The 26,681-nt window shown below is 31.1% G+C and overlaps 4 protein-coding genes across 11 annotated transcripts; 2 read left to right on the top strand and 2 right to left on the bottom strand.

Moving 5' to 3' along the window:
• Positions 1-1,860: 1,860 nt before the first annotated feature.
• On the top strand, positions 1,861-6,354 carry LOC114409887 (rhodanese-like domain-containing protein 11, chloroplastic). Of its 6 annotated transcripts, none has more exons than XR_003666236.1 (6): positions 1,861-2,133; positions 2,252-2,347; positions 2,826-2,935; positions 3,265-3,361; positions 4,099-4,173; positions 4,412-4,477. XR_003666236.1 is itself a non-coding variant. In XM_028373544.1 (5 exons), the coding sequence occupies exons 1-5, from the start codon at positions 4,070-4,072 to the stop codon at positions 5,976-5,978; spliced, it is 417 nt and encodes a 138-aa protein (XP_028229345.1). In that variant the 5' UTR covers positions 3,368-4,069; the 3' UTR covers positions 5,979-6,354. The 6 variants fall into 6 exon arrangements, 2 of the variants coding, with proteins under 2 accessions (XP_028229345.1, XP_028229343.1); XR_003666237.1 differs by having other exon boundaries at positions 2,802-2,935; XR_003666234.1 differs by having other exon boundaries at positions 2,752-2,935.
• A 1,202-nt stretch (positions 6,355-7,556) lies between these two features.
• Positions 7,557-9,269, bottom strand: LOC114409886 (cytochrome P450 71A1-like). Its single transcript, XM_028373541.1, has 2 exons — positions 8,912-9,269; positions 7,557-8,365 (listed from the first exon to the last, which is right to left on the bottom strand). Exons 1-2 carry the CDS (start codon positions 9,095-9,097, stop codon positions 7,754-7,756), a joined length of 798 nt encoding a protein of 265 aa, XP_028229342.1. The 5' UTR covers positions 9,098-9,269; the 3' UTR covers positions 7,557-7,753.
• A 6,856-nt stretch (positions 9,270-16,125) lies between these two features.
• On the top strand, positions 16,126-19,768 carry LOC114409885 (serine/threonine-protein kinase AFC2). Of its 3 annotated transcripts, XM_028373538.1 has the most exons (11): positions 16,126-16,363; positions 16,864-17,041; positions 17,392-17,572; positions 17,675-17,723; positions 17,808-17,922; positions 18,150-18,241; positions 18,570-18,720; positions 18,809-18,873; positions 18,956-19,053; positions 19,151-19,253; positions 19,384-19,768. In XM_028373538.1, the coding sequence occupies exons 1-11, from the start codon at positions 16,265-16,267 to the stop codon at positions 19,528-19,530; spliced, it is 1,278 nt and encodes a 425-aa protein (XP_028229339.1). In that variant the 5' UTR covers positions 16,126-16,264; the 3' UTR covers positions 19,531-19,768. The 3 variants fall into 3 exon arrangements, with proteins under 3 accessions (XP_028229339.1, XP_028229340.1, XP_028229341.1); XM_028373539.1 differs by lacking the exon at positions 16,864-17,041 and having other exon boundaries at positions 16,128-16,363; XM_028373540.1 differs by lacking the exons at positions 16,126-16,363; positions 16,864-17,041; positions 17,675-17,723; positions 17,808-17,922 and having other exon boundaries at positions 17,389-17,572.
• A 3,731-nt stretch (positions 19,769-23,499) lies between these two features.
• Positions 23,500-25,879, bottom strand: LOC114410879 (cytochrome P450 71A8-like). The gene is made up of 3 exons (XM_028374788.1): positions 25,740-25,879; positions 24,296-24,498; positions 23,500-23,909 (listed from the first exon to the last, which is right to left on the bottom strand). The coding sequence occupies exons 1-3, from the start codon at positions 25,877-25,879 to the stop codon at positions 23,500-23,502; spliced, it is 753 nt and encodes a 250-aa protein (XP_028230589.1).
• Between the last annotated feature and the right edge of the window lie 802 nt (positions 25,880-26,681).

Raw genomic sequence — 26,681 nt, 5'->3', positions numbered from 1 at the left:
TATTTTTTAATTATAAGAACATAACAAAAAATATTAACAAAATATAAATTTAACTAGTTTAGATAGGATAAATCCTATATCTTCTCTATGTATAAATAAAAATAACCAAATTGAATGAAATTGTTTTTAGCAACTATGCTTCATTACTAGTGTTTTTTAGAATGATACTATAGTGAGAGTACTTTTAGAGATTTTTTTATCCCTCATTTCTTTTAGTATATCGTTTCCATCTTTATTTATAAATTGAATTTCAACATTTTTTTTAAAATATCAATAGCTAAAAATAAATTCATACCACAACATAAATTTTTTTTCACCATAAATCTAAAATTCTATAATTATCTTGCATGATAATATTTTTCAACGAGAGTATTTTTTTTGGAACTTTTTTTCATTGAGAGTATTTTTAGGATTTTTTTAACCTAATTTCAGTATTTATTTAAAAAATTATCAATTGTTAAAAATAACATTAACATAAATTATTTATAAAAAAATTTAAAATTTAACTTATATGTTCAAAAATATTTGTTTATTACAAATGTTATTATAAATTGATAATAGAATTTATATATTTAGAAATATGTTTTTATTATAAATTATAGTTATATAGAATAAATATTGATTTGTGCAATCCATATATGTTAAAATACTAATTAATATAATTTATATGTTACAAATATTTATTTATTTGTTACAAATTTTATTATAATATGATTTATTCAATTTTTATTTATTATAAATTTACACGAAATAAACATTTATCCTGCACATGTTGAGATTAAAAATATTAAAGAATTTTTTTGTCAAATAGAAAACAAAAATAAAGGAGAAATGATACATTAATAAATTAGTTATTTATTTCAGCAGCAAATAGATTTTAAAATTATAATTCAACCGAAAAATAAATTCTAAAACATATAAAACTAGTGATAATTTGTTTTAGATACCAGGGTAGTCTTGAAAATGAAAAATACAAATTTAATGTCTAAATATGTAAAAAGTAAATTAAGTTATAAGGTTAAGGACCAATTAGTTATATTTTTTAAAGATCAATTTGAAATTAAGTTATAAAATTTAAGGATCAATTTGTTAGTAAATGATCCACAAAATTAAATTGTCATATTTTTTACATTCAAAAACTAAATTTAAATTCTTTATTTTTTAAGAAAAAATCAATTTATCCATGTTTCATATTTTTGAATACGAATTTAATTATTTATCCTAAGGATTTATTTGATTTAAAAGAATTAAAAATAAAAAAAATGTGAAAATGAATTGAGATAAAAAATAAATAAATAAAATATTTAAATTAAAGTAAATTAAATTACATATGTATGAGACCTATACCAATTTTTAAAACTTTTGTAATTACTAACTTAAAGTAACCATCAATTCCTCTATGCGCTCATACAAATGTGATTATTTTAATTTTAAACAAAAACACTAAAGTCACTATCAAGCTCCAATAAATGATTACAAAAGACTTTGAATTTTAAGAAAAGTCTTGAATTAAATTTGATGAAAGTGTGAAATACGTGCAATAATAAATTAAAAAAAATATTAATATCACTTTTGATTTATGTCCTTACCATTATTTTGATATTAAATTTTAAAAGTTTAATTTTGATCTTTTATATTTTTAAAATATATCTTTCTGTTTTTTTTTTGTTTTTTTAAAAGAATATTAGTATTCTGTTATTTTTAAAATTAAAAAAATAAAATTATATATTTTAAAAATACAAAACATTATAATTAAATTTTTAAAACTTAATCTAGGAAATTGAAATAAGTGTGAAAAATAATTAACAAAAGGTAACTAACATGGTTGAAATGCTTACTATTTTCACTGTTTGGATTTTGGATGATGACGAGGTGAGTAAGAGAAGAGAAGGTAGGGTAGGGTGCAGATTGCAGAGGACACGGAATTAGAATTTGAAGAACAGTCCAAGCTTGTTTCCTCGCTCTGAGCTTTGCCTGTTCGGTGCTCTAATGGAAGCACTATCTCTTCCCATAAACACTCTCAGCAATTCCTCTGCCAAATAACTCATTTCTCTGAGTGCTACTTCTAATTATGCCTCTGTCTCTTCTTCCTTACAACTCAATTCTTCTCTCACAACCAGACCCCTCACTTTGGTATTCATTCTTTCTTTCCCTTATTATTAATTATTAATGGGTTTGTTTTCTGGCTTCTTTCTTATCTGGGTCTCACGTTTGAGCAAAACAGAAGATGATAACTTTTTTTTTTTTGCAGAGGAAGAGCGTGGTTCGAGTCCAAGCCGAGAGTGTGGATTTTGAATTGAAGCAAATGAGGGACATGGCTGCTGCCAGAAAGAGATGGGAAGCTCTGGTACATTTCAATTTCACTCAACTCTTTGTTTTTTTTGTTTTTTAATAAAGTAACATTCTTGACTTCTGTTACCCCAATTGTGGTTGAAGTCAAGATTTTTGGTTCTCTGCAATTGCAGCTGCAGAGTAAACCATCAATTTGGACCCTCAAGCATTACTACCACTCTTAAATAATAGCCCTCGAAGTAATGAAATTATATAAATAGTTTCTAAAGTATTGAGTTTCCATCTATTTAATCCTTTCGTAGCGGTATTTTCAATATTAACAGAAGTATTTCAAACCTTGTAAGCAAAATGCCTAGTGACCAATGAGGAGTTTACAGTTGAATTGAATTTTCATAATCTTGTTTCCTTCTTCTAATGAATTGATATTAGTGGTATTTGTTGTTTGGGATTTCTGAATAGGTAACAGTATGGTAAGATATCCGCTTCTCGTATGATTAACCTCCTTTAAGACCATGATGTTGATTCACATGCAGACATTGGACGTATGGATTTTTTATGTGCTTTGTTATGGGTAACTGGGTACACAGTTCAGCTTTCAAACAAGCCCCTTCTTGATGTCCGTCTCTCAAATGAACACACAAAGGTTTCTCTTTTGATGCAGCTACCGCTTTTGTTTACCTACATTGCTCATAATTTAATTTTTTACCCTGTAGTTGGAGGATACGAGTAAAGCAATTTGACTTTATAAACATGTTATTGTTGTGGTCTGACATTAATGCAGTCAGTTATCATGATGCTAATTGATCTTGGTAGCAGTAAAGAAAGCATCATATGTATTTCCCTGTGAATTTATTTTATTCAACTTTTGTAATACTAATCCTTTTCTTATTGCAAATAAGTAATCTGACTCTTTTGCCTTTACTTTGACTTCATTGTTGTGATCTTTGCTTGCTCTTTTTATGTGTTTTGAAGGCATGGGTGAGAGCTTCAACCTGGATTCCAATATTTGATGTTCATAATAAACTAGATTTTGGAACCATTCCAAGAAAAGTCAGGAGCTTTGTTATGGGTATTAAAAACATCCTTGCTGACTCTTTCATTATGAATTCTTATGATAGTCTTTCTAAATTTGTTAAATAAATTGATACGTTTCTTTAGAAATCTACAACATATGACTTGATGTTGTGTTGAAAAGGAGGTTGGTGGAGTGGCAAGCCTACACTGTCATGTGACAAGTTTCACAAACTATTGGGAAAAACATTACAACATTAAACCCACATTCTAAGATGATATTAAAGTCTATCCTAGATCTATTAACAGGTCACCTACCATATTATCTACACACTAAACCCGAAAGTACTGGGCGTGAGGGAATATATTGGGAAAAACCTAAGTCCCACATCGGCTAGAGTAGCTTTTGGAGTTGAATTAGGCCCAAACTCATATTATAAGTGGAGGACAACCCTCATCCTATGAGTTAGCTTTTGGGGTTGAGTTAGGTCCAAACTCATATTATAAGATGATATCAAAGTCTATCTTAGATTCATTAAAAGGGTCACCTACCATATTATCCATGCACTAAGCCCAAAAGTGTCTGGGCATGAGGGGGTGTAATGGGAAAAAATCAAGTTCCACATTGGCTAGAGTAGTGTCAAGATAGAGTATATAAGTGAGTGACAACCTTCATCCTATGAGCTAACTTTTAGGATTCAGTTAGGTCCAAACCTACATTTTAAGACAAACTATCATTTGCTCTTTTGATTTGTTCTCTGTGTGCATGAATTTTATTGTTCGGTTCTTCAACAGCCAGTTCTTAGACAAAGTTGAGGAGAAGTTCCCCAAAGATGCTGAATTAATTGTTGCATGCCAGAAGGGACTGAGGTGAGATTTATGCATTCAATTGGATGATTGCACACTCAATTAAGTTGTTTCTGATTCTAATTTTCTGTAACTTAAAATGCATTTGATACTTCCTCTGCCTTTTTAAATCATATTTCAGTTTTTCAATCATTGATTCATCAAATTCTGGTGGAGGAAAGAAATCATCTGATCATTTCACTAGTGTCAAATAAACAATGTAGTTCTTGTGTAATTTTTTTCAACCTCATTTTCTGGCTAGATCACTTGCTGCTTGTGAACTACTGTATAATGCTGGCTATAGAAATCTGTTTTGGGTTCAAGGAGGATATGAAGCTGCTGAAGGAAAGGCATGTTTTCCAAATTCAATTTTCAGGAATTTCTATTCTGAATTACTTTGATCAAATGTGGGAAAAGAAAATTGGCTTATCTGGTGAGCTCATTCCTTTTTCAGGATCTCATTGTAGAGGGCCCAGTGCCTCTCAAGTTTTCTGGAATTGGTGGAGTTTCAGAATTCCTTGGGTGACTATTTAATGTCCTTCTAATGCATATATAATATCGTTGATGAAATCTATTTGGTCTTGTCAATTTGAAGTTATCTCTATTGGATAAGATAAGTTATTTCATAATCTATACTTTTGCAATGTTTTTACAATGAATTCATGCCACATTTATGATTTGTTGGAAATACTAGCACAAAATCTTTGTTCAAAATCACACTATCAGTTTGCAAATTGGGTGTCATTATATGTATAAAGAAAGAGAAAGCACAAGAAGGGGGTTGAATTGCGTATTCAAAATCTTTTTCAAACACAATGAAAATAGATCATGTATAATCTTTGCAAAAAACTGGGCAACACTGTAGGATGAAACTAGCATTTTCTCTCAGATGATAATCAGTTTTTATAAATAAAAAAACTTTAAGCTAAAATTGAAAACATTTGCTCACAAGTTTAATAGCTTCCCTTCATCTTTGGTGCAGAAAACTAAAGAGATAAGGGGAAATGTGTTGTGTATTTCCAGATTGCCAAGAATTCATGATAAACTATTCTGTCAATGTTTGCTGGCAATGGTAAAACAAATTTGTACAACCAAATTTCCTGGTTTCATCACAAAATAAAATTTTCAACATCAAGAGTATATACAGATTTGATTATGATCTATTCTCTAATTATGTAGCAGAATGTTCATTGCTTGTTGTACATAATCAATTACATGGACATAATTGCTAGATAATTTTATAAGGGGAAATGTGTTGTGTATTTCCAGATTGCCAAGAATTCATGATAAACTATTCTGTCAATGTTTGCTGGCAATGGTAAAACAAATTTGTATAACCAAGTTTCCTGGTTTCATCACAAAATAAAATTTTTAACATCAAGAGTATATACAGATTTGATTATGATCTATTCTCTATATATGTAGCAGAATATGTTCATTGCTTGTTGTACATAATCAATTACATGGACATAATTGCTAGATAATTTTATATCTTAAAATTGACTACAATTTGCAGCCTTCAAATGTGATTTTATATATTCTAAAAATTTAGGATATGGTTGCAAATTTCCGACTTCATAATTATTTCCAGTTGGACTGATCAACAAAGAGCAGCTGCAGCCAAGGAAGGTTGGGGATATAGATTAGTGTTTTCTGCACGCCTGGTAATCTATCTGCTGTAGACCTTCAATTGTAAATCTTATTTCTTAACCTTGACATTCACAAGTTTGACATTTGTGGCGTAGATTGGAGTCTTTCTCGTTGCCGATGCCCTATATATTGGTGCTCAGCAAATTGGGCGCTATCTTCAGGATATCTGGACCCATTGAGGTATGCTTTTGGTTAATCCTCACGGAGACAATATTCCTTGTGGATAAGCATATGCAGACAGCAGGCTAAGGAACTCAATTTTGAATGCTGACCCTTGGCAGAGGCTTTCCGAGATTATCATAATTGCCCCCATCTTTTCTCACTACTGGATTTTAATGTAGGTTTCTTCCATGTAGCTATGTATTAATACCTTTTTTGTACAAATGGTTGTGTTTTTCTTAGAAATTTCCTTAACAAAAAAATAATAATGATTGTGTCCTATTACTGTTCCATTGATGTTACTGTTTTGGTTATGCGTATGTATGTATTGTAACTGGCCCTGCATTGTATGATATACTAACTAGATTAATTCTGAATCCTGGTTATATTGCTGCAGAAGCCTTCTGGCTACGGTGACTGTTTGTTAATGTATTTTGTGTTTGTATGCGTTTGTGTCCATTTAGCATTTCGTCATTCATCCTTTTGAAATTTATGTTGTCTTTAAAGTTAGATTATCAATTCTGAAAAGAAGATATATTGCAACAAGAGATAAACATTAGAACTTAAGTAGTAAAGTAAGATTCTCTAAGCACTACAGGGTGTATTCTTGCTTTTCAGTTTAGTGAAAACGTGTCGTATAAACCATTGAAAAGATTGAGATAATCAATTAAAAAAAATCAATTATTAATTTGGCATTCCAGGGATGAGAAGTGTATTTAATTGATTGTAATTTCTATATTAACGATTATATAATGAATCAATGTTTTGTACTTTTATAAAAAAAATGAAAAAATGAAATGAAACAACTCCGGTTTATACCTTAATTCTTAATTGAGTTGAGTAAACTAGTAAATACTGACCCATGCCATTGATGCAAATACCAAAGGCATTAGACAACCAACACATTCTTTCCTCATTATTTCATCTCAACTAGATAATCCCATTTTTTTAACTTCTGCATTTTCACTTTCTCTTATCTATTTCTCACTCATTTCACTCCTACTAAACACAGGGTTAGACAGCATATATTGCAGACATCACATTCTTATGAAAAATATTTTGTTAGGGGTTTTACTAATAAATGCATTAAACGCCCTTATTAGAAAACAGGAAATGAAAAGTATTTACTAAAATGTAGTGTTCAATATATTATGAACTTGAAATTTTTTATTTTTTATTTTTGAATTTATAACAGTTGTCTTAAAGACACTTGTTAAGATTCACCTTCGTGCTTAAAATTCATTGCAAGGGTCTGTCCAAAAATTTGGATTTACAATTTCTTCGTTTACGGAGGTGAAGGGCGAATGAATGTGACCTTGTGAAGATGTTTCTATCTATTCATCAAGCAACTCAAAATAGCTGGAGTAGAAAGTGAAAACTTCCAAAGAACCAAGTTCATCCAGTCATAGAATTCGCTAATGATTCATTTTGTCTTCTCACTTTTATTTACACAGTTGATAAGTTACCAACTGCTTAACATTAACTTGTACCAAACAACTTAGGGTGTGTTTGGTTTGCGTTTGGCCTTCCAAATTGGGGTTCATCCCATAGAAAGTTGTGCCAGCATGTCTGGCAAATTGTTTTCATCCAAACTGAGGTTGAGTCTAAAGCTACTTTTCTCTTGCTTTCTTTTTGAATATAAAACGTTCCAAACAGAAATGAAGTTACATTAAACCTAATTTTTAACTTAACTTAAGTTTACAAACTCCACTTTTTCAACTGTAATCCAAACATACACTAACTATTTGAGTCCAATTCAATGCCTTTCTATGCTTGCTTGCTGTATCATGAGTCTTCATGGAAAGTATGGCTTAGCAACCACATGAAGATGTTCTCTCCTGTGCATTGAGATGCCAAAGACTTCAGTGAGGTCCAAGTCTTTAGCAGTAATACCAGGAGGAAGCTCCCAAACGAAAATGTAGAGGAGCTGAGCTAGAGCAAGCTCAACAACTGCAGTGGCAAAAGTAATAGCTGGACAACCTCTTCTACCTGCTCCAAATGGTATTAGCTCAAAATCCTGCCCTCTGTAGTCAATATCACTCCCTAAAAACCTCTCTGGCTTAAATGCATTAGGATCCTCCCAACTTTCTGGGTCCCTACCTATTGCCCAAGCATTGACAAAAAATCTTGTTTTAGCTGGAATTCTGTACCCCTCTATCACAACATCTTCCATGGATTCTCTTGGGACTAATACTGGAACTTGAGGATGCAACCGAAATATCTCTTTGATAACAGCTCTCATGTACTCCAATTGATGCAGATCACTCTCTGCGACAACTCGTCTTTCTCCCAAGATGCTTCGTACTTCCTTTTGTGCTTTTTCCATGGCCTGTGGATTCATTAGTAGCTCTGTCATTGCCCAATCAAGAGTTATGAAGGTTGTATCAGTTCCTGCAGCAAACATGTCCTGCAGTAACACAAAGGGTTGCCATTAGTCAATTTGTTAGAAAACAGAACAAAATAAAAATTGTAGGACTGAACCGAGAAAGCACACCAACCGAAGGGGAGGAGCAAAAAAATGATATGTTCTATTTCAGTGTTTCCATACACAGTTTTCCACACATTTTGAAGTGTTACAGCAAGCTGTTAAATATACAAGCCATGAAAGTTTCTCATTGGATAAAGCAAAAGATAATCATCACTGAGCTACAAAATAAGCATCATTAGCCTACAACTACCTTTTTCTAAATAACAAGAGCAGCCTTTAACCAAACTTACAAGCAAATGCAGAAAACATTTAATTTGCCAACCGGAAAAATCTCAATTTCCAACACAATTAAGCAATGTGAAAGTATCAAGTACTAAAATGAAGTTTTGATCATAAAAAAAAATGAAGTTTTGATAGTAATAAAAATGAAGTTTTTATGAAGTTAAAAATTAAAGTGATAAACATATAGAGACTAGAATGAGAATTTATTCTAAACCAACACATGGTGATTAAGGCTGCACTAACCAAGATGATTGCCTGGATATTATCAGTGGTGAGAGGCATCTCATCCGAGCCATTTCTCTGCACCTCTAGTAAAACATCAACAAGGTCCTTATACTCCTCTTCTTTATTGGCACCCATGTGTTCATTTAGTATCTGATCAAACAGTTGATCAAATCTCCGAGAAGTGTCTTGGAGTCTCAACTTCATACCCGTCAAGCTGTGTATGAACTCCAAGGAAGGAAAGAAGTCTCCACACTGAATCCTCCAAGGAGTTCCTGATACTCATCAACCATCTTTTGGAACCCATGTCGTTGATAATCTTCTCCTTCAGAAAACTCCCTTCCAAACGCTACACGGCAAAGGACATCATTTGCATACAGCAAGTGTCTTGTATCATCATATCCTTATGTGGCAATCTTTTTAAAATATCTTGCATCATCATATCCTTCTGTGGCAATCTTTTTATCTGCCAATTATCACTTGGTTAGCATTATTATTGACCCATGAGTATATTTTATATTTTATTGACACTCTTTGGTTAAATTTCTCTCTATATTCTTATTGTTTAAAGGATATTATACCGTATATAGAAAGGTTGCTATAAACAATAAAACAATAATAAAAAATGTGTAATTTCAAAAAAAATAATCAGAAAGTGTCTTGATAAATTATCACCAACATTGAAAAATAATAACTTAAATAATTAAGATTTACATTTGTGGAAGTAAAATTCCAATTTTAATAAAAAATACTTAAAATTTTGGATTTTTATCCTGTGATAAATTTTCAAAGATTACACTGGCTCAATAATGTCAAATGAACGTTACACCATTTTCACTACTATGTTCTTATTTCTGTATCTAAGAGCATCTCCAATGGGAGGTGCTTCCATGATTTCTTAGGTTAAGGAACTATTTCTTGTGAGTTCTTCTGCATTGGAGTATAGTGACGTGGTAAAATGGGTTTCTTCATTACTAAGAATAGTTTCTTATATAAGAAACTTTAATGTTTGGATTTCTTGTGATTTTTTACAATTTCTTGCATTAAAGTAAAATTTTATATGAGTTTTTTTATGAATAATATGGTATTGTGGGAACCACTAAAAGTGATGCAAGGATCACAAAAAGATGATTAAAAAACTCATAAGTTTCTTGCATTACCATTCACTTGCTTTTCCAATTAAAGACAAGACAGATTTTGTGGTTTTCTGTCTTTAGTTTCCACCGCAAGACTCGCGGCACTGACATAGTAAGTCAGAACTAGTCTGATATGCCGGCAAATTTACTGTAGGGGGTTGCTTTTAAAAACAATTTACGGAAGATGGTCTCTTTTAAAACAAATTGCAAGGGGGGTCTCTTTTGTACGTGGGTGCCGCCATTGACACTGGCGGAAAGCTTGAACCGCCAGTGACAATGGCGGGATAGGGGGTGTCGCTATTCGTAGCAGCGGGACAGGCTGACCAGGAGAGAGGAGGTACCACCATTGGTGCTGGCGGGATAGGCTGAGTAGGAGAGAGGAGGGGATACCGCCATTGGTGCTGGCGGGACGTGCCAACGTGGATAGTCCCGCCATTGGCACCTGCGGGACACTGATCTCGCTAAAAGCATGCCGTCAATAAGAATGGCGGGACATGCCAATAATTTGACATATGTATAAGTTCATTTATTCAAATTTACATAAAAAAAATATTCTGTTGTTTATGAAAAATACAAAAAAATGCTTAATTAATAAAACAGTATCTCAACAGTACAATCATGCATAGACACTTTAGTCTTTAAAATAGTGAACGTGTACTAATTTATTCCTTAAGAAATTATTAATAACCTATACTTATAATCTTGATAGAATATTTAGTCTCCTTTTTTTTCTCATAAATTAAATTAGGTTGAGTGATTTTTTTCTCAGGAATCAAATTAGATATTACTCTTTTTTTAAAAAGAAGATATTAGTCTTTTGTAGTAAAAAGTTAAAACAACTCTTTCATTAAAATTAAAAATCTTAAATAAAGCAAGCAAATGAAATTACACATTTAATTAATGTCACAATATCCATTGTCCATTGATCTAGACGCTGAAGCAAAGTTGATTAAGGCACTGAATGCATTCAAACAAGCGTGATTTAATCAATGTAAGGTAAACGTCAATATACCAACAAATATTGGATATCTCAAAGTAAAATTGCTTTGACTTCTATAAACGCTGAAGCATGCCGCCAATAAGAATGGCGGGACATACCAATCTTTATTTCGTCATCTATTTTCCTTAAATTTAATAAAATTCTAAATAACTTTTGTTTGATATTATTATTAATGTAACGAGATATTTGCCAATCCAGCAGAATATTTTTATGTACATTTGAATATTTTTGTATTTTTCATAAACAACAGAATATTTTTTTATGTAAATTTGAATAAATGAACTTATACATATGTCAAATTATTGGCATGTCCCGCCATTCTTATTGGCGGCATGCTTTTAGCGAGATCAGTGTCCCGCAGGTGCCAATGACGGGACTGTCCACGTTGACACGTCCCGCCAGCACCAATGGCGGTACCCCCTCCTCTCTCCTACTCAGCCTATCCCGCCAGCACCAATGGCGGTACCTCCTCTCTCCTAGTCAGCCTGTCCCGCTGCTACGAATAGCGGCACCCCCTATCCCGCCATTGTCACTGGCGGTTCAAGCTTCTCGCCAGTGTCAATGGCGGCACCCACGTACAGAAGAGACCCCCCTTACAATTTGTTTTAAAAGAGACCCTCTCTCGTAAATTGTTTTTAAAAGCAACCCCCTATAGTAAATTTGCCCTGATATGCCTTGAAATCTACCTCGGAATTTAACAATCATGCCACGTGCTTGGCCACGTGATCTTATTGTCCGTCTTGTCATTCCAGGAAAGCAGCAGGAAGCATTGGAGCATAGACAAAAATGAATTATCATTTGAATCTAAATTTGTTTCTTATAATTCTATCTTAAGATTTATTTTTTACTCGTATTTTATGTTATGATGAGTAGATTATCTTATCCTATAAACATGTGATTAGAAATTGGATTCCAACTCGTACATATAAGAAACATACTGCAGTGGAAAAATTAATAGCTGGACAACCTCTTCTACGTGCCCCAAAGGGTATTAGCTCAAAATCCTCCCCTCTGTAGTCAACATCACTCCCAAAAAACCTCTCTGGTTTAAATGCATTTGGATCTTCCCAGCTTGCCGAGTTCCTTCCTATTGCCCAAAAATCTTGTTTTGGATGGAATTCTGTACCCTTCTATCACAACTTCTTCCATGGATTCTCTTAGGATTAATATTGGCACTCCAGGATGCAACCTATAAAACTATAGCATCAAATTCCCAAAACCAAAGTGAAGAAAAAAAATAATTCTCATCAATAGAAGGAATGAAACACTCCCAGCCTCTCACGTTCACCAAAAATTATTATTTCCACGTGTGTCAATATATTATAAAATGATATGAAAGACTATCCAAATAATTATAATTGGGTCTATTACTCCTACAAACACTAGATATTTAATTCTCATCGTAAGAGATCTTTAGTGAAGATCTCACATTTGATTAATAATATTGTCAAAATGAGAGTATATAAATAGGGGAAAAGTATAGCTACTCATTAAGTTTACTAGATTAAAAGAAAATAAATGATGGAAATAAAGAGAAACTCTTTAAAAGTTATTCTAAGAATCCATTTTATTTGTTAAAATTACATTATTGAACAATATAAAAAGAATAAGAAAGGATAAAAATACAAGTGACAATTTTTATCTTGTACATAATTTGATAAATAATAGATAATACAAATAAAATATAAAATGTACTAAAATACTCAATATTAACTATCTTAATACAAGTGATATTGAATTTAATGTGTTTATCAAAATAAAAGAGATTAGAATAAAAAAATCAAATGTTTCCTTCTTAAAATAATTATGTTGATTAATTACTATTTTTCAGTTATTAAAGAGAAATAAATAGAAATATATATGTTTTTATAATAATTTGTATCTAAAACAAAAAGGTGTTTCATAATTACCTGACTAACTAAAATTAGGAATTTATGTTGTCTCCTAATCTTTTTCAAATTAAATATAAAAAACAAAAATATTTATTCCTTCCAACATCATAATTTTTATGGAATGAAATAGATCATAAGGATAACTTTAAATTAATGAATGGTTAAGTTCTAATCTAGCTTTTTCACAACAAGAGAGGATTTTTTTCCAATAAAATAATGATGATTGAATATAATAAAATGGTTATTGTATTTCGGTAAGTTTTGAATTGTTACCTCATCCTAATTTTTTAAATTGTAATTCGATAAGTCTCGTAATATTTATTCCTTTCAACACTCCTTAACATTTGGATAACATGGAGTAACATTTTACTTTTAAGAACCATTAGAAAAATAGTATAATAATTTATTTCATCTTTACAGCTCTACGTTATATTACTCTCAAACTCTGTTGAGTTAACTTATAAGGAAAGAAACTTATTTCTTCTTCCATTTAATTTTCATGACTAAGATATAATTTTATTCATAGAGTTCAAACTCAATTTCAAGAGTTGATGAATTCCTTCTTGATTAATAATTTATTCTACATGTATTTAATTATATCCATTATCCATTCATTCAATAAGTGCTCGGAAATATTAGGTGTCTGAAATTAAAATATAACAAATAACTTGTTAGTTACTATGACAATATCAGGTCAAAGAAAACTATTAAGTCTTTTCTTAAAAAATTTCTATTGACAGTTTATAGTAAATTTAACCATTAACAAATTTCAATTAAGTTAGTTCAATGATCATATTCACATGTGATTTATCTATATATGTAAATTAATAAATGAAATTTATTAATACTTATCAAATAAATATTATCACATATATATTAACCTATTCGGATTATTGGTATCTTATTTATAATAATCCTATGATCAAAGAACAATTTAGATTAAAGTTAAAAAAAAATTTATTTCTCATTATCATAATCTCCATTATGATAACAAGTCTTTAATTTTAATTAAAGACATTATCAAAACTATTTAATCAAATAGTGAACTATGACAATGAAAATAAAATAATACTTTATTATTAAAACTATAATTGATTACATGATAACTTAGATTATGGACATACACATTTATTCTCAATATTATAGTAATTGTGACATTATGTTTAAAATATTTATTTATTTATCAACTTATGAATCATTCATTTTTATAATTTTTTTAAAATTTGGTGAGTGAAACTATATCCTCGTTACAACCCACTAAGGTTGGTTAAGTTGGGATATTCTACCTAATATCAAAATGATTTTAACCAAAATCAATATTTTTTCTTCTTCTTCAATTTGTGAGAGCTAGTTGAGTTGATCCATTTGAGATCCTTTTTTTTAATTCATTTTTGCTAATTGATCAACCCATCATACTTAAACAAAATTAAGATTAATTGTATTTTTGTCCTTAAACATTTTGTAGATTTTATTTTTTGTCCATAAACAAAATTTCTAACAGTTTTATTCTTTGTTGTCAAGTAGTAACATTAATTGATGGTGTGATACTCATGTGACTTGTTACTTCATGAATTAGTCTGATATGATCGTCACATGTGATTTTTTTTTTGCAAACTTTGTTTTTTATTTCTTATCAAATAGTTTGAGAAATGAGAGATTAAAAACATAATTTTTAAAAAATAATTACATATTATTGTCATGTTAGATATTTGATGACATGAAAAATCATGCGACTAGTAACATGATTGTCACATCATCAATTAATAATGTTATTTGACAACAAACTTTGAAACCGTTAACATAAAAGAAAGTATAAAGATAAAAAAAATGTTAAGAAATTCATTTAAGAACTAAATTTTAGTGACTGTCTTTTTGGTTACTAAATCTTTTTGATTTATTTTTTAGTATTTAAACCTAATCTAAACTTTGATCGGTCAAAGTTTTTTATTTTTTTTTTCATTACCACTTTTAGTTGCTATTGTCATGTAACATATTAACTAGTTACCTAAAAGTGACGTTAACAACATCCTGATTTGTCATATCATCAAGAAGTCTAATGAGATAAGTACATGCAATTTTTTGATAAATTGTATATTTAATCTCACATAAACTAGTTTGACGTCATCAACTATTCTAAACAAATAAAAGATTTTTCCAAAAAAATTTACACGTGATTGCTTCATCAAACTCATTGATAACGTGATAAGTTATTCTTCATTGTTATATTATCAATTAATATTATCACTTGAAAATAAGACTAAATAAAAAAGATAATGGAAAAAAAAGTTGAGAGACTTTAACCGACAAAATTTAGATTGAGACAAAATTTAGATTAAGAGAAGTAACAAAGAATAAAATTATTGGCAACTAAACATAAAAATCTGAAAAAAAAAAGTTAGAACCGAAAAATAGTAAACATTAAATTTGATAATAATAATTTTAAAAAATAACAATAAAAAACAGAATAAAGCCCAACAAAATAAAAGTAGAACGAGACCATGAGTTGGGCCGCTAACTCTGGTTTGACGACGGCTTATATACAGGCAACTGATTCCTGCACCTCTAACTTTGCTACCGGCTCCTCTCTGATTTTCGAAAATCCTGAAACTACCCTGCGAGGACATTGTCCTTCCTCATTGCTTTCGACGGTGAAATCTTAGATGAGAGCCACTGAAGACTGCTGATACGGTCCGCCAACACAGTTGATGATGACATTGTCTTCGAAGCACACATTTTCCTTGTTGTTTTTCTTATAAATGTATTGATTCCAAATTTGTATGCTTTTTCCCATTCGTTGGTTTGTGGGTTGAAGCTCTGATTTTTAGTCTTGCCACAAGCCTGTGGTGTAGTTTTCTGAATCACATGATGCGTAGGTGTTATAGAATAGGGAGATAGAAGAAAGATAGTGGGCAGCGATAGTGCTGCCTTCGTGGAGAAAGAAGAAATAAAAAAAAGGTTAGAGGAGAGGGGTAATTTGGAGATATTAAAAAATAGGTAGGTGCAGGTAAAAATTCATGAGCTGTAGGAAGCAATGGCCGAATTAAAAAAAGCATATGGAATATTGGAATTATTCTAACCCCACCAATTGCCTAACCAATCATATTCGAACCATGGTTAAAGGTTGGACCATCCCTAACCATATCCCACGGTTAATACAACAATCATACCAAGCAAGGAGCGACGCTAAGAGGACACGTGTACGGCCACATTTCCTCTCATCAGATTGAAGGGTGGTTAGAATTAGGGTTCTCTATCTGCAAGCAAACCTTATCTTTTCACCTGAAACTTGCTTTTGTTCCCGATTTTCTCAAATTGCTTTCGGTTTTCGTTCTGATTCTGCAAAATCATGGAGATGGAGCGCATCGTTGAATTCCCTCACACCTACATGGATCGACCCCCAAGAAAGAGAGCGCGTTTGGGCTGGGACATCGCTGAGGCCCCCAAGGTAAACATTCTCCATCCTAAAATCTCAGATCTCATATTTTTTGAGGTTTTTTTATGTCTCTTGTTCTAGATCTGGTGGATTTTGTGTATTTTAGGTTTGTTTGGTTCAAGTAACGTTGCTTCTTTTTGTCTCTAATGCAGATACAGGTTTCAGGTTTTATCTTATCAATTTTTGTTTAATTTAATTGATCTGTTAGGTTTTTGATTTTTTTTTCTTGTTAATTTATCAGTTTTTTTCTCTAACGATTTAGAAAATTTATTTTAAATTAATCATTAATAATTAGTGATATCTGTCTATCCTGACAATGATGTTGCTGTGATTGTTTGGTTATATGTTATATTTTATGTCTGGTGTGATGATTTGATGTTTGATTTAGTGTACTAGAATTCTTGTTTATCTTAACCCTTGTTGTTTTTCTGTGATGATTTGTGATTGGGGCAAGTGCATAGGTTATTTTTCTTTTAACTTTAAGTGGTGCATGTATGGATGACTGTGTGTAGGCTCAGGTAGGATTGTTTTGTGGACAAGAGGTTGAGAATATTTCAAGCTATGCTCCTTCAGAACATCCCCCTAGTTCTCTGTTTAAGGGAGTTGCCCGAAATGGTTCTCCCCCATGGCGAGATGATGACAAAGATGGCCATTACATGTTTGAGCTTGGAGATAATTTAACTTCTCGCTGTAAATACACTTTACCATCATTAAGAAGTTTACATTCAAATGTCATGGCCGAGTTTGCATTAATTTTTGTTTAAGTAAAACGGATTTAATGGACAATTTTACCATTTGAATTCCTACATAATATGCATTATCTCTCCCTTTACTTTCAAACAAGGACTTAATTTTAAGTATTGGCAAGTTGGCAACACCTTTAATAATCCTGTTTCAGCTTTAGCAAGCAATTTAGTAATAATATTGTTCATGTTCTTTGATGTAGAACCATTTTGGGCGTTGGATGCTCTAAAATGGATCTTGTGGTTGGTTTCATTGGCTAGGCTGGCATTATTTACACTCTGTTGATGTGATTACAGATAAGATCCATAGTAAAATGGGCGAAGGAACTTTTGGGCAGGTCTTGGAGTGCTGGGACAGAGAAAGGAAGGAAATGGTTGCCATAAAAATTGTCCGTGGGATAAAGAAGTATCGAGAGGCAGCCATGATAGAAATTGAGGTATTGCAACAGCTTGGGAAACACGATAAAGGTAGCAATCGGTAAGTATTTTGACCTGAAACTTTTCTTACATGTTATATATGCCAGTATGACATACCATATTTGATTCCATTGCATTGGTTAAATGGGTTTATTCCTTGCAGTTGTGTGCAAATACGGAACTGGTTTGACTATCGTAATCATATCTGTATTGTAAGTATTTGATTGATTTGTGATGGATTGATTTCCCCAATATACATAATGGGGGTTAAGGGTGAATTCAAATGGTTGCAACAGGTGTTTGAGAAACTTGGACCAAGCTTATACGATTTTCTTCGGAAAAACAGTTATCGATCATTTCCCATTGATCTTGTCCGTGAGATTGGCTGGCAACTGTTGGAATGTGTAGCATGTGTGTAGTATTTTACTTGAACAAGTTTCTTTTTGATTTATTTCACCTATTTCCATTCCTGTTTTGTGCATTATTATATCCAATACTGTTTTTAACAGATCATTGTAGAAATTCATGTTATTTGTATAGTTGTACATGTTAAATATTGTCATTATCATCCTGCTTTTTTTTGGTCATTGGGGTTGGCTTTCTAATGTTTTTTTTTTCTTTTTTTTATAAAATTGCAGTTATGCATGATTTACGCATGATCCATACTGACCTGAAGCCTGAAAACATACTTCTAGTTTCACCAGAGTATCTTAAGATTCCTGACTACAAGGTACACTTGTTGTTTATGTATCTATATTTTTTATTATACAGCCTTAGTTACTTCAGAGTTTATTGTACTAGATGAGGCATCTGCAATGCTGGTGTGGAAGAGAAATTTTTTTATTTTAGTACAGAAGTTTTTTCTTTGTAAATATATAAGAGGAATGTATTATTACTTTTAAGTTGACCACTTTGGCTTTTGTTTAGACTGAATTTAAAACAAAGAAATGGGCTTTTAGGAAAAGTAAGAACACCAAGTGGCTGAAATTGCTATGCTATTAGGTCAGATACAGAAATGTGATCACTGACATCCATTGCTTATTGTTTATATTTAACAGAGTACAACCAGATCACCAAGCTCCTTTTTCAAGAGAGTGCCCAAGTCAAGTGCTATAAAAGTTATTGATTTTGGCAGCACTACATATGAACGAGAAGATCAGACTTACATTGTGTCAACTCGTCATTATAGGGCACCTGAAGTTATCCTTGGTACATAAATATTCAGTAATAATGCTATGATTTTTTAATTGTGCTGATAATGCCAACTGATTACTTGATATTGGCAATGGTTTTGTAGGACTTGGGTGGAGCTATCCATGTGATATATGGAGCGTGGGCTGTATATTGGTTGAATTATGCACTGTAAGTTTGGCTCTCTGGATACTTTTGAGGCAATTTTATCCAGTTTTGTTTGTTTAAATCAGCTTATGGGCTTCTATTGCAGGGTGAAGCTTTGTTTCAGACTCATGAAAATTTAGAGCATCTGGCTATGATGGAGAGGGTGCTTGGTCCTATACCACAGCAGATGTTAAAGAGAGTTGAGTAAGTGATTTACCTTGTGAATTTTCTATTATTATCAAATTTATCAAATGATTGAACTGGAACATAACCGAGTGTATCTTTTACTCTGCCCATGTAGCCGACATGCAGAGAAGTATGTTCGAAGGGGTAGGTTGGACTGGCCAGAGGGTGCAATCTCACGAGAGAGTATTAAAGCTGTTATGAAGCTTCCCCGACTACAGGTTTGTTCTCAAATCTGTCACGGAAAAAAATTATCATGATTTCAGATTTTACTAAATGAAGCAATGTTGACTGTAGAGTAGTTCATGTTGGCTTCTCACATTTACTCAACTTTTTTCCAAATAATTGCAGAACCTTATAATGCAGCATGTTGATCATTCAGCTGGAGATCTTATACATCTTTTGCAGGGGCTACTTAGATATGACCCCTTTGAAAGACTTACAGCTAGGGATGCTTTGAGGCATTCCTTCTTTATGAGAGATCATCTTAGGAGATGATTTTTATGTGTTTGTAAACGATTGGTCTGCTTTTAGGTGAAAGATCACTCGAGGGCAAATATGGCTGTAAGGAGCCTATGTGCCAATGTAAATAAATATTTAAATTTAGGCTTGTGTGACAAGTGAGGATGGTTATTCAGCAGCATTTACACCTCAACCTCAAAGCCTGTGTTTCAAACGTTTTATTAAAAAATAATAATTGTAGATGTTACTAATCCGTTATCCGGTAAAAAAAAAACCGATATCCCAACTCGTGCGGAATGAATGTAGTTCATGTGAAAATTGGTGGAATTATCCACCAATGTGCAAGATGGGCTCCACCCATAAGATAGGAAAACACTTGAAAAACACTTGCTTGTTAAACGTTGCTGTCAAATTCTCATGCTTTGGACGTTGCTGTCAAATGTGTTAAGTTAATGAATTTCTTCGCTTTAAACATCTTGCTAGTTAAAAATTCGTTGGAACTTTTGTACGAAACTGCAACTCTTTCAATATGTTGTTGAGAATGAAGTGAGCTACAGCAATTAGATGTCGAGTGGGCTACTTAAAAGTGTACAACTAAGGAGAGACTACATGGCTGCTTCTCTTTCGGCGACCTTGTCTATTTTATTTGGTGATACCAGACAATCGTTGAGTTGACTCAAGCTTCTTGTAAAATATTAGTTGGAATCACAAATATTTGATAATTTATTGAAAATGACCATTACTATACTAATTACTAATGTATGGGCAATCTACAGGGATCTCTTGTAAGAAAAGCCATTGTTAGTTATATGCTGCCAATGTTATAAAATTCAAGTTAGGTGAGTTGGTGTGATTAGTGAATCAGCCCGCTAATCGGTGTGAATGGTATAATGAATGCTAAACTATGTGACGGCTAATTTTTGGAATAATTGCTGACTCGGCTAGTTCTCATTCAACTAGACAAGTCATGCCACGATGCTTAATTTTTTTTTTTTCACTTAAATTGTAATTTTAGTTTTTTTATAATTTTAAATTCGTGATTTTGATTTCCTTATTTCTAAATCAAGATATTTGATTTTTTTTTTATTTTCAAAGTCAAATTTTGATGTATTGATGTTAATACGATGCTTATGCATGTTGTTGATGTAGTGTTTATGTGATAAGGAATTAAATAAAATGAAAAATAAAAAAAAATCTTGATACAAGTTAAAGTCAATCTTTTATTTAAAGATAAAATAATAAATCACAGATACTTATTTTATTTAGTTAACTTTATAAATATTATTTTATATGTATCCTTAATTAAGAGTTATTAATTTTTTTTGAATTATAAGATTTATAAATTTTAAAAAATATTTAATATATAATTTTTTTAAATTTTATTGTATATCATTTTTTATATTTTTATTTTGAATCATTTACATATTTTTATTTTACCAATTTATAATTAAATTTCATAAATTAATATATATATATATATATATATATATATATATATATAGATATCATTTCCATAAATTATTTTTTAAATTAATTTTAATATGCAAATTATTTTTACTCTAATTATATAAAGCAAAATCAACTAATATGTAAAATATATAAATTACTTAAATTATTTTTATTCTAATTATACAAGTTCATCAAATTTTAAGAAACTTCCATCTTAATATCTTCGTTTCAACTGTAAAAAATTATTTAGTAAAAAATGTTCTTAATACCAACTATATAAATCAAGAAAATTACTTAAATCAATTTGTAAATTTTATATATATATATATATATATATATATATATATAATTTATAAACATTATGTAAATTTTTTTATATATAAATAATATACATTTTTATTTCATTATAAAAATTAATAAATTTTTAATTTTTAATTTTTAAAATTATTTAAGTATTATTTTTAATTTACTTAATTTGTACAAATTATATAAAATAATTTTTTAAATAATCTATATATTAGTTTATGTATTTTTTAAAATTATAATAAAATATGAAAAAAAATTATATATAATAATTTATTAATTTATATTAAAATAAAATTTTATAATAAAAATAAATACATGTAAAATTAAATATTAAATATTTTATTTTAATTTATAAATTTTTATAATTAAAAAAATAAATAACGTCGAACTAATAATACATATAAAATAGTGGTTATAAAATTAAATAAACAAAATAATAGTCTTAATGATTTATTATTTTGTCTTTAAATAATTATGAGTTCAACTCTTATAAAGATTCTTTTATTTTTCGCTTTATTTAATCCCTTGTCATATAAGCACCATGTCAATAAATTATATAAGTGTTACATTAACATTAATACTTTACATTATAGTAAACTTTTGACTTTGAATTGTCACATAAACATCATGTCAATAATTTATATAAGCTATTCATAAACATCAATACGTTATATCAAAGTTAATATTTGACTTTAGATTGTTACATAAACATTATGTCAATAGCCTACATAAGGGTCGCATTACCACCAATATATGTCACATTATTTTACTTCGAACGGCCAATTAACTGAAGAATCAAAATTTTTTATTCTGAAAAATAAAAAGTTTAATTTTTGATTTAGAAATAAAGAATTTAAAATTATGGAAGATCAAAATTTTAATTTAGGCTTTCATTTTTCCCTAATTCGTGGCACGTGGACCTGACCACACATTATTCAAGCTCAGCAATGGGCCGGTAGCGACCCTTGATCTAAAATATATCATCTAGATAGGTGATTCCAAATTAACTCAGAATTTCTTAAAAAAGATATACTCTATTATAATTTTTGACATTTTAATTATTATAATAATTATAATTAATAATATAATATATGTATCTTTCGTTTATTGTGTTTTCATCCAATTAATTTCGACGTGCGTTGCACAAATTACTCTTTTAGTAAGTGTATATTTGTAAGAGTGAGAGTGGATAGATATTAGGTGCACTTGTTAATGGTTGTCCTGTCCGTTCAGATGCGGACGTAAAAAAACAATTAATTCTCACAAGGTCGACAAGGGTGTGCATATACACATGATGATTTTATGATAATAAAAGAGAAAAACTTGTTAATAGATAAGTTATATTTGGAAAATAGTATTTTCAAACATTAATAGGTGTATACCTTAAAAAATAAATGAGAGATCAAAAGAAGAAAAAAACATATTAAATGTGATATTATCACAAAATAGAAAGAGAGATAAAAAATAATATAAACTAAATGTAAAAATTAATATATAAAAATAGAATTATCGTATTTTTTATATTTTTAAATAATAAAAACATATATTTAAATTTGTGTTTATATTTTTTTCTTCCATAAAAATAGAGAATATAATAAGGAATATATAAATATTGCGATATATGCAAATATCACTCAACACACAAAAAGAAAAAAATCTTTTATAAGGTGTAAAAGATTCAAAATTCAAGGAATATATGATCCTTGTATAATAAGTGTCTCGTCAGTAAATGAGGTCTGCAAAAACCCATTCTAAAGTCGTTGAAGTAGTGTAACTTCCGCCTATTATCATGTCCTGAAATTTATATACAAATTAGCTTGTTATTCAATATTCACACACCATTTTTTCCGGAACAATAATTTTAGAATAGTGATACATCACTTATCTCTCATTTTTATTTATGTTTATCTTTCTATCAGAATCATAAACCTTATTATATTTATATTTATTTATTTTTACTTGTGTTGGATAACATATTGGATGCCCACAAACAGTTTCAAGTAATATATGTAAAAAGAGGGAGAATGAAAGAGAGAGACCACTAATATTCCTTTGAGATTATCTCTGGTGAGTTCAAAATCAAGTTTTCCACACTCTTGAAGCTGATGAAGGAGTATCCCCACGAAGTCCTCAACATCAGACTCATCATTCTTCATGTTCTGCAATGACCTCGTCAAAGAAAGCATCTATTGTGACAGACATGGCCTTCATTTCAGGAATTAGGCCAGTGAGAGAATCAACCCAACCCAACTAAGGGAAGAAATCACCCACGCTGAAAGCAGATAATAATCTCATAACCTTTCTTCCGAGAACTCCAAAGCTGCAACTGCTACCACCACCACCACCACCACCAATTCTATCATCACACTTCCGTCCATGAACACATCTAGATACAATGTTGTTCGAAGCCGCAATCTGCATCTCAGTCAGATTCACACATGGTCTTTCTCTTTCACTACCACATGCTTCACGTACACCTTCAACCAGCTCCGCAACAACCTCTTCTTGGATGGAGCGAAAAGACCGCACCTTTTTCTGGCTCAGAGGCTCAACCACACATGTGTTCTTCTTTTGTCTCCACTCTTCGTCGTAGTTTGAAAAATCCACATCATTGGAATTTTTAGTTCCTTTATTCCCCGATTGTTTTTCTGTTCCAGTTTCTATGGAAAGTGGGTTTCTGCACGTGGTTCATTTTCTTTTCTCACATTCAATCCTTATCTTCTATAAACAGCAACCCACATTATGATCCATAGAGGTTGAACTTTGTGATGAACAAAGTTTTTTAAATAAAATCGAGTGCTCTCAATCTTAATTACTAAGTCTATTCCTCCCTTTAGATAAAACACACCAATCAAATTATTTTTCTTCTCTTCCCTGTTTGATCTGAATGTATTACTTATGGTTTTCAACATGTTCAATATTTTTTGTTTTTTATATCATTGCATCATCCACAAAGTAATATTTTAGCAGCGGTAGATTGTGGGCGGTTGGAAAAGGCAATATCATATTTTTTGATTATTTCTCTTGCTACTTCAGCTGATGAGACCACTAGGGTTGGAATTTGGCCCAATTGCAGCAACATGAGAGGGCCATATTTGCGTGAGAGTGCATGGAAGGAGCGATGTGGTAGTGTTCCTAGCTGATGAAGATTGCCAATTATGGGTAGCTTTGGTGGTGATGGAGGCAAATTGAACTTGTTTCTTTTTGCAAGCTTTAGCAGAAACAGGAGGCTTAGGAAGCAGAAGAAAACTGATAGGAATTAATTGGTTGAACTTAGCTCATGCGCCAATTATGGGTTAGCATTCACTTGAAGTGTATTATGGTCACAAGATAGATATCATTCTTAGGTGTTATCTATAAATTAAGGATACATAACAGAGGACGCAAAAGAGGGCTACAATATAATAATGGAAAGTTTACACGTGTTGTAGTGTCATGAAACCACAACTACACTGTCCAGTGCTTTCTGTATTTGCCACCAAATATGCTTTAACGGATAAACATGTACAACGATTAGTTTCATTTCTAAATTCACGAAAAATATCAAATATGATCCCAGAGCTTGTGAGGAGAATGGGAGCTCCAATTGTGAGGACACCTTACGTTAGGATTCTTGAGGTCATACAGGAGCAGAAAATAAAGCAATTTTGGAAGAAAGTGTGTGTTTGGTTTCACGTATAATGTTTGCTTAACAAAATTGATGAAAAGCTGACTACATTAACTTTGGTGTTAATGACCTTGATTGATATGTTAATTACACATTAAGGTTAATAGTAAATTTAGAAAGAGAAATATTAAGTTAAGGATGGATATTTTTCTTGCTCCACGAAAGCTTCTTGGTTGCACATATATATTCGACATTGGATTAAAATATCACTATTTTAATTTAATCAATGGTGTGAGAATATATTCAAATTTTCATAGAAACATAATTACAATTAATAATGACTAAATATAATGAATTGTTTGACTATTTGCCAAAAAACGAGGAAAGTTCTAAGTGTCGTTTAAATATTAAGGCTTCAAAATTGAACTAGATTGGCTTAAAAATATTTTGAAACCTAAAAATATAATTAAGGTTTTCAAAAAAAGTTAAAATTTCTTTTAGATAATCTTTATTGGTTAAATTCCTCTATGGAACACTTTTATCAAGCCAATAATTGAATATGAGAGTAAGCCTTATGTGATTATATCAATTCAAACTTGTCTTTGAAACAATAATTGATTATATCAGAAATATTTTAAAGACGGTGATATCACAACCGTATTTGAATACTTCAAAATAAAGTTCAAAAATGTCTTTGAATGATTATTATTTTAAAATTTTCACTTTCTCTCTCTTTTATCGGGTAGCGTAATGACCCTTTCTCTCTCATTCTGTCATTCCTGCTTCTTCATCGCCTCGGCTTCTTCTCTCGCAGTGCTGAAGGAGCTCACACGCGGCGGCTCGACTTCTTCGTGGCGTCACGGCTTCTTCTTCTCACACTAACCATGTTTGAATGGTATTTCTGGACTCTCCCATTTCCATAATCTTTTCACTCCTTCTCCTCTTCTTCCTCCTTCGCTTCACTATTTTCTTCTTCCTCCTCCTCCTCCTTTTCCTTCTCTGCGCCAACCTAGTCCACCTCATCTTCCACATCCTCTCCTACTGATTTCGATTCAAAACAGTGAGCTCCACCTTAATTTCTCATTCCTTGTTTACTAATTTAATTAACCTCTTTTTTTAAAAATTTATTTTACGAGTGGAGCTGCAAAGCAGGCATGTGCAAGAGATGGATACGAGGGACACACCTTGTGTATTGTTATTTTGTTTTCATCATTCTATTTTAAGAAAACCAAAAGTAAGTATTGGCTCGTGGTTTTTGTATGCACTTGAATTGTAATTTTTTTCATCTGATAAATATTAATTTTTTAGTTTTGTTATAAATGTAATCTCTCTCACCTCCCTTCCCCTTTTCCAATCATGAAAAAATCACTCTTATATCTCTTTTGTATTGTAATTTGTTCTCAAACCTTAATTAATTGTTTCTAAACCCTAAACCCTACTTAATTAGTCGCATAATGCATGCTGTGAATTACTACCTACAATCTAGTATACTACAAGCTTGCAAGATGTTTGTAAAAATGCCACAACGAGGAAAATAGTTAGTTTCCAAATGTTGTTCTCTGATTAGTGGAATTTTTGGTATATGTCATGTATTAGTTCTTAATAGAAGTTAATAGTGTGAAGGTGAGAATGAGGGCCGATGAAAATAGTTAGTTTAATAACATTGTTTTATGTGCATATCTTCAACTGTTGAAATTGAAAATTTATAGGTCACAGAGATGAGGGTCGAGTATTTTCCTCCCAAGGAAGATGTGATTTTGCAGAATGAATTTTTGTTTATTCTAATTTAAGAAGCATAGCAATGGTAAAAATGCTGATCTTGAAA

This window comes from Glycine soja, chromosome 4 (assembly GCF_004193775.1).
Source record: "Glycine soja cultivar W05 chromosome 4, ASM419377v2, whole genome shotgun sequence".
NCBI classification, from domain to species: Eukaryota; Viridiplantae; Streptophyta; class Magnoliopsida; order Fabales; family Fabaceae; genus Glycine; species Glycine soja.
Note: the sequence above shows the minus strand (reverse complement) of the source record. Positions and strands in the feature narration are given on the sequence as shown.

Coding starts and splice junctions, on each gene's coding strand:
- LOC114409887 (XM_028373542.1), top strand. CDS start 4,070: ATGAATTTTATTGTTCGGTTCTTCAACAGCCAGTTCTTAGACAAAGTT. Junction 4,174..4,411: donor GCATGCCAGAAGGGACTGAG/GTGAGATTTATG, acceptor TTTTCTGGCTAG/ATCACTTGCTGCTTGTGAAC. Junction 5,814..5,894: donor TAGTGTTTTCTGCACGCCTG/GTAATCTATCTG, acceptor TTTGTGGCGTAG/ATTGGAGTCTTTCTCGTTGC.
- LOC114409886 (XM_028373541.1), bottom strand. CDS start 9,097: ATGAAGTTGAGACTCCAAGACACTTCTCGGAGATTTGATCAACTGTTT. Junction 8,366..8,911: donor ATATCCAGGCAATCATCTTG/GTTAGTGCAGCC, acceptor GTGTTACTGCAG/GACATGTTTGCTGCAGGAAC.
- LOC114409885 (XM_028373538.1), top strand. CDS start 16,265: ATGGAGATGGAGCGCATCGTTGAATTCCCTCACACCTACATGGATCGA. Junction 17,042..17,391: donor AGATAATTTAACTTCTCGCT/GTAAATACACTT, acceptor ATGTGATTACAG/ATAAGATCCATAGTAAAATG. Junction 19,054..19,150: donor CAGATGTTAAAGAGAGTTGA/GTAAGTGATTTA, acceptor CTGCCCATGTAG/CCGACATGCAGAGAAGTATG.
- LOC114410879 (XM_028374788.1), bottom strand. CDS start 25,879: ATGAGGTGGACTAGGTTGGCGCAGAGAAGGAAAAGGAGGAGGAGGAGG. Junction 24,499..25,739: donor AGAAATACCATTCAAACATG/GTTAGTGTGAGA, acceptor AATTCCTATCAG/TTTTCTTCTGCTTCCTAAGC. Junction 23,910..24,295: donor GCCAAATTCCAACCCTAGTG/GTCTCATCAGCT, acceptor CACTTTCCATAG/AAACTGGAACAGAAAAACAA.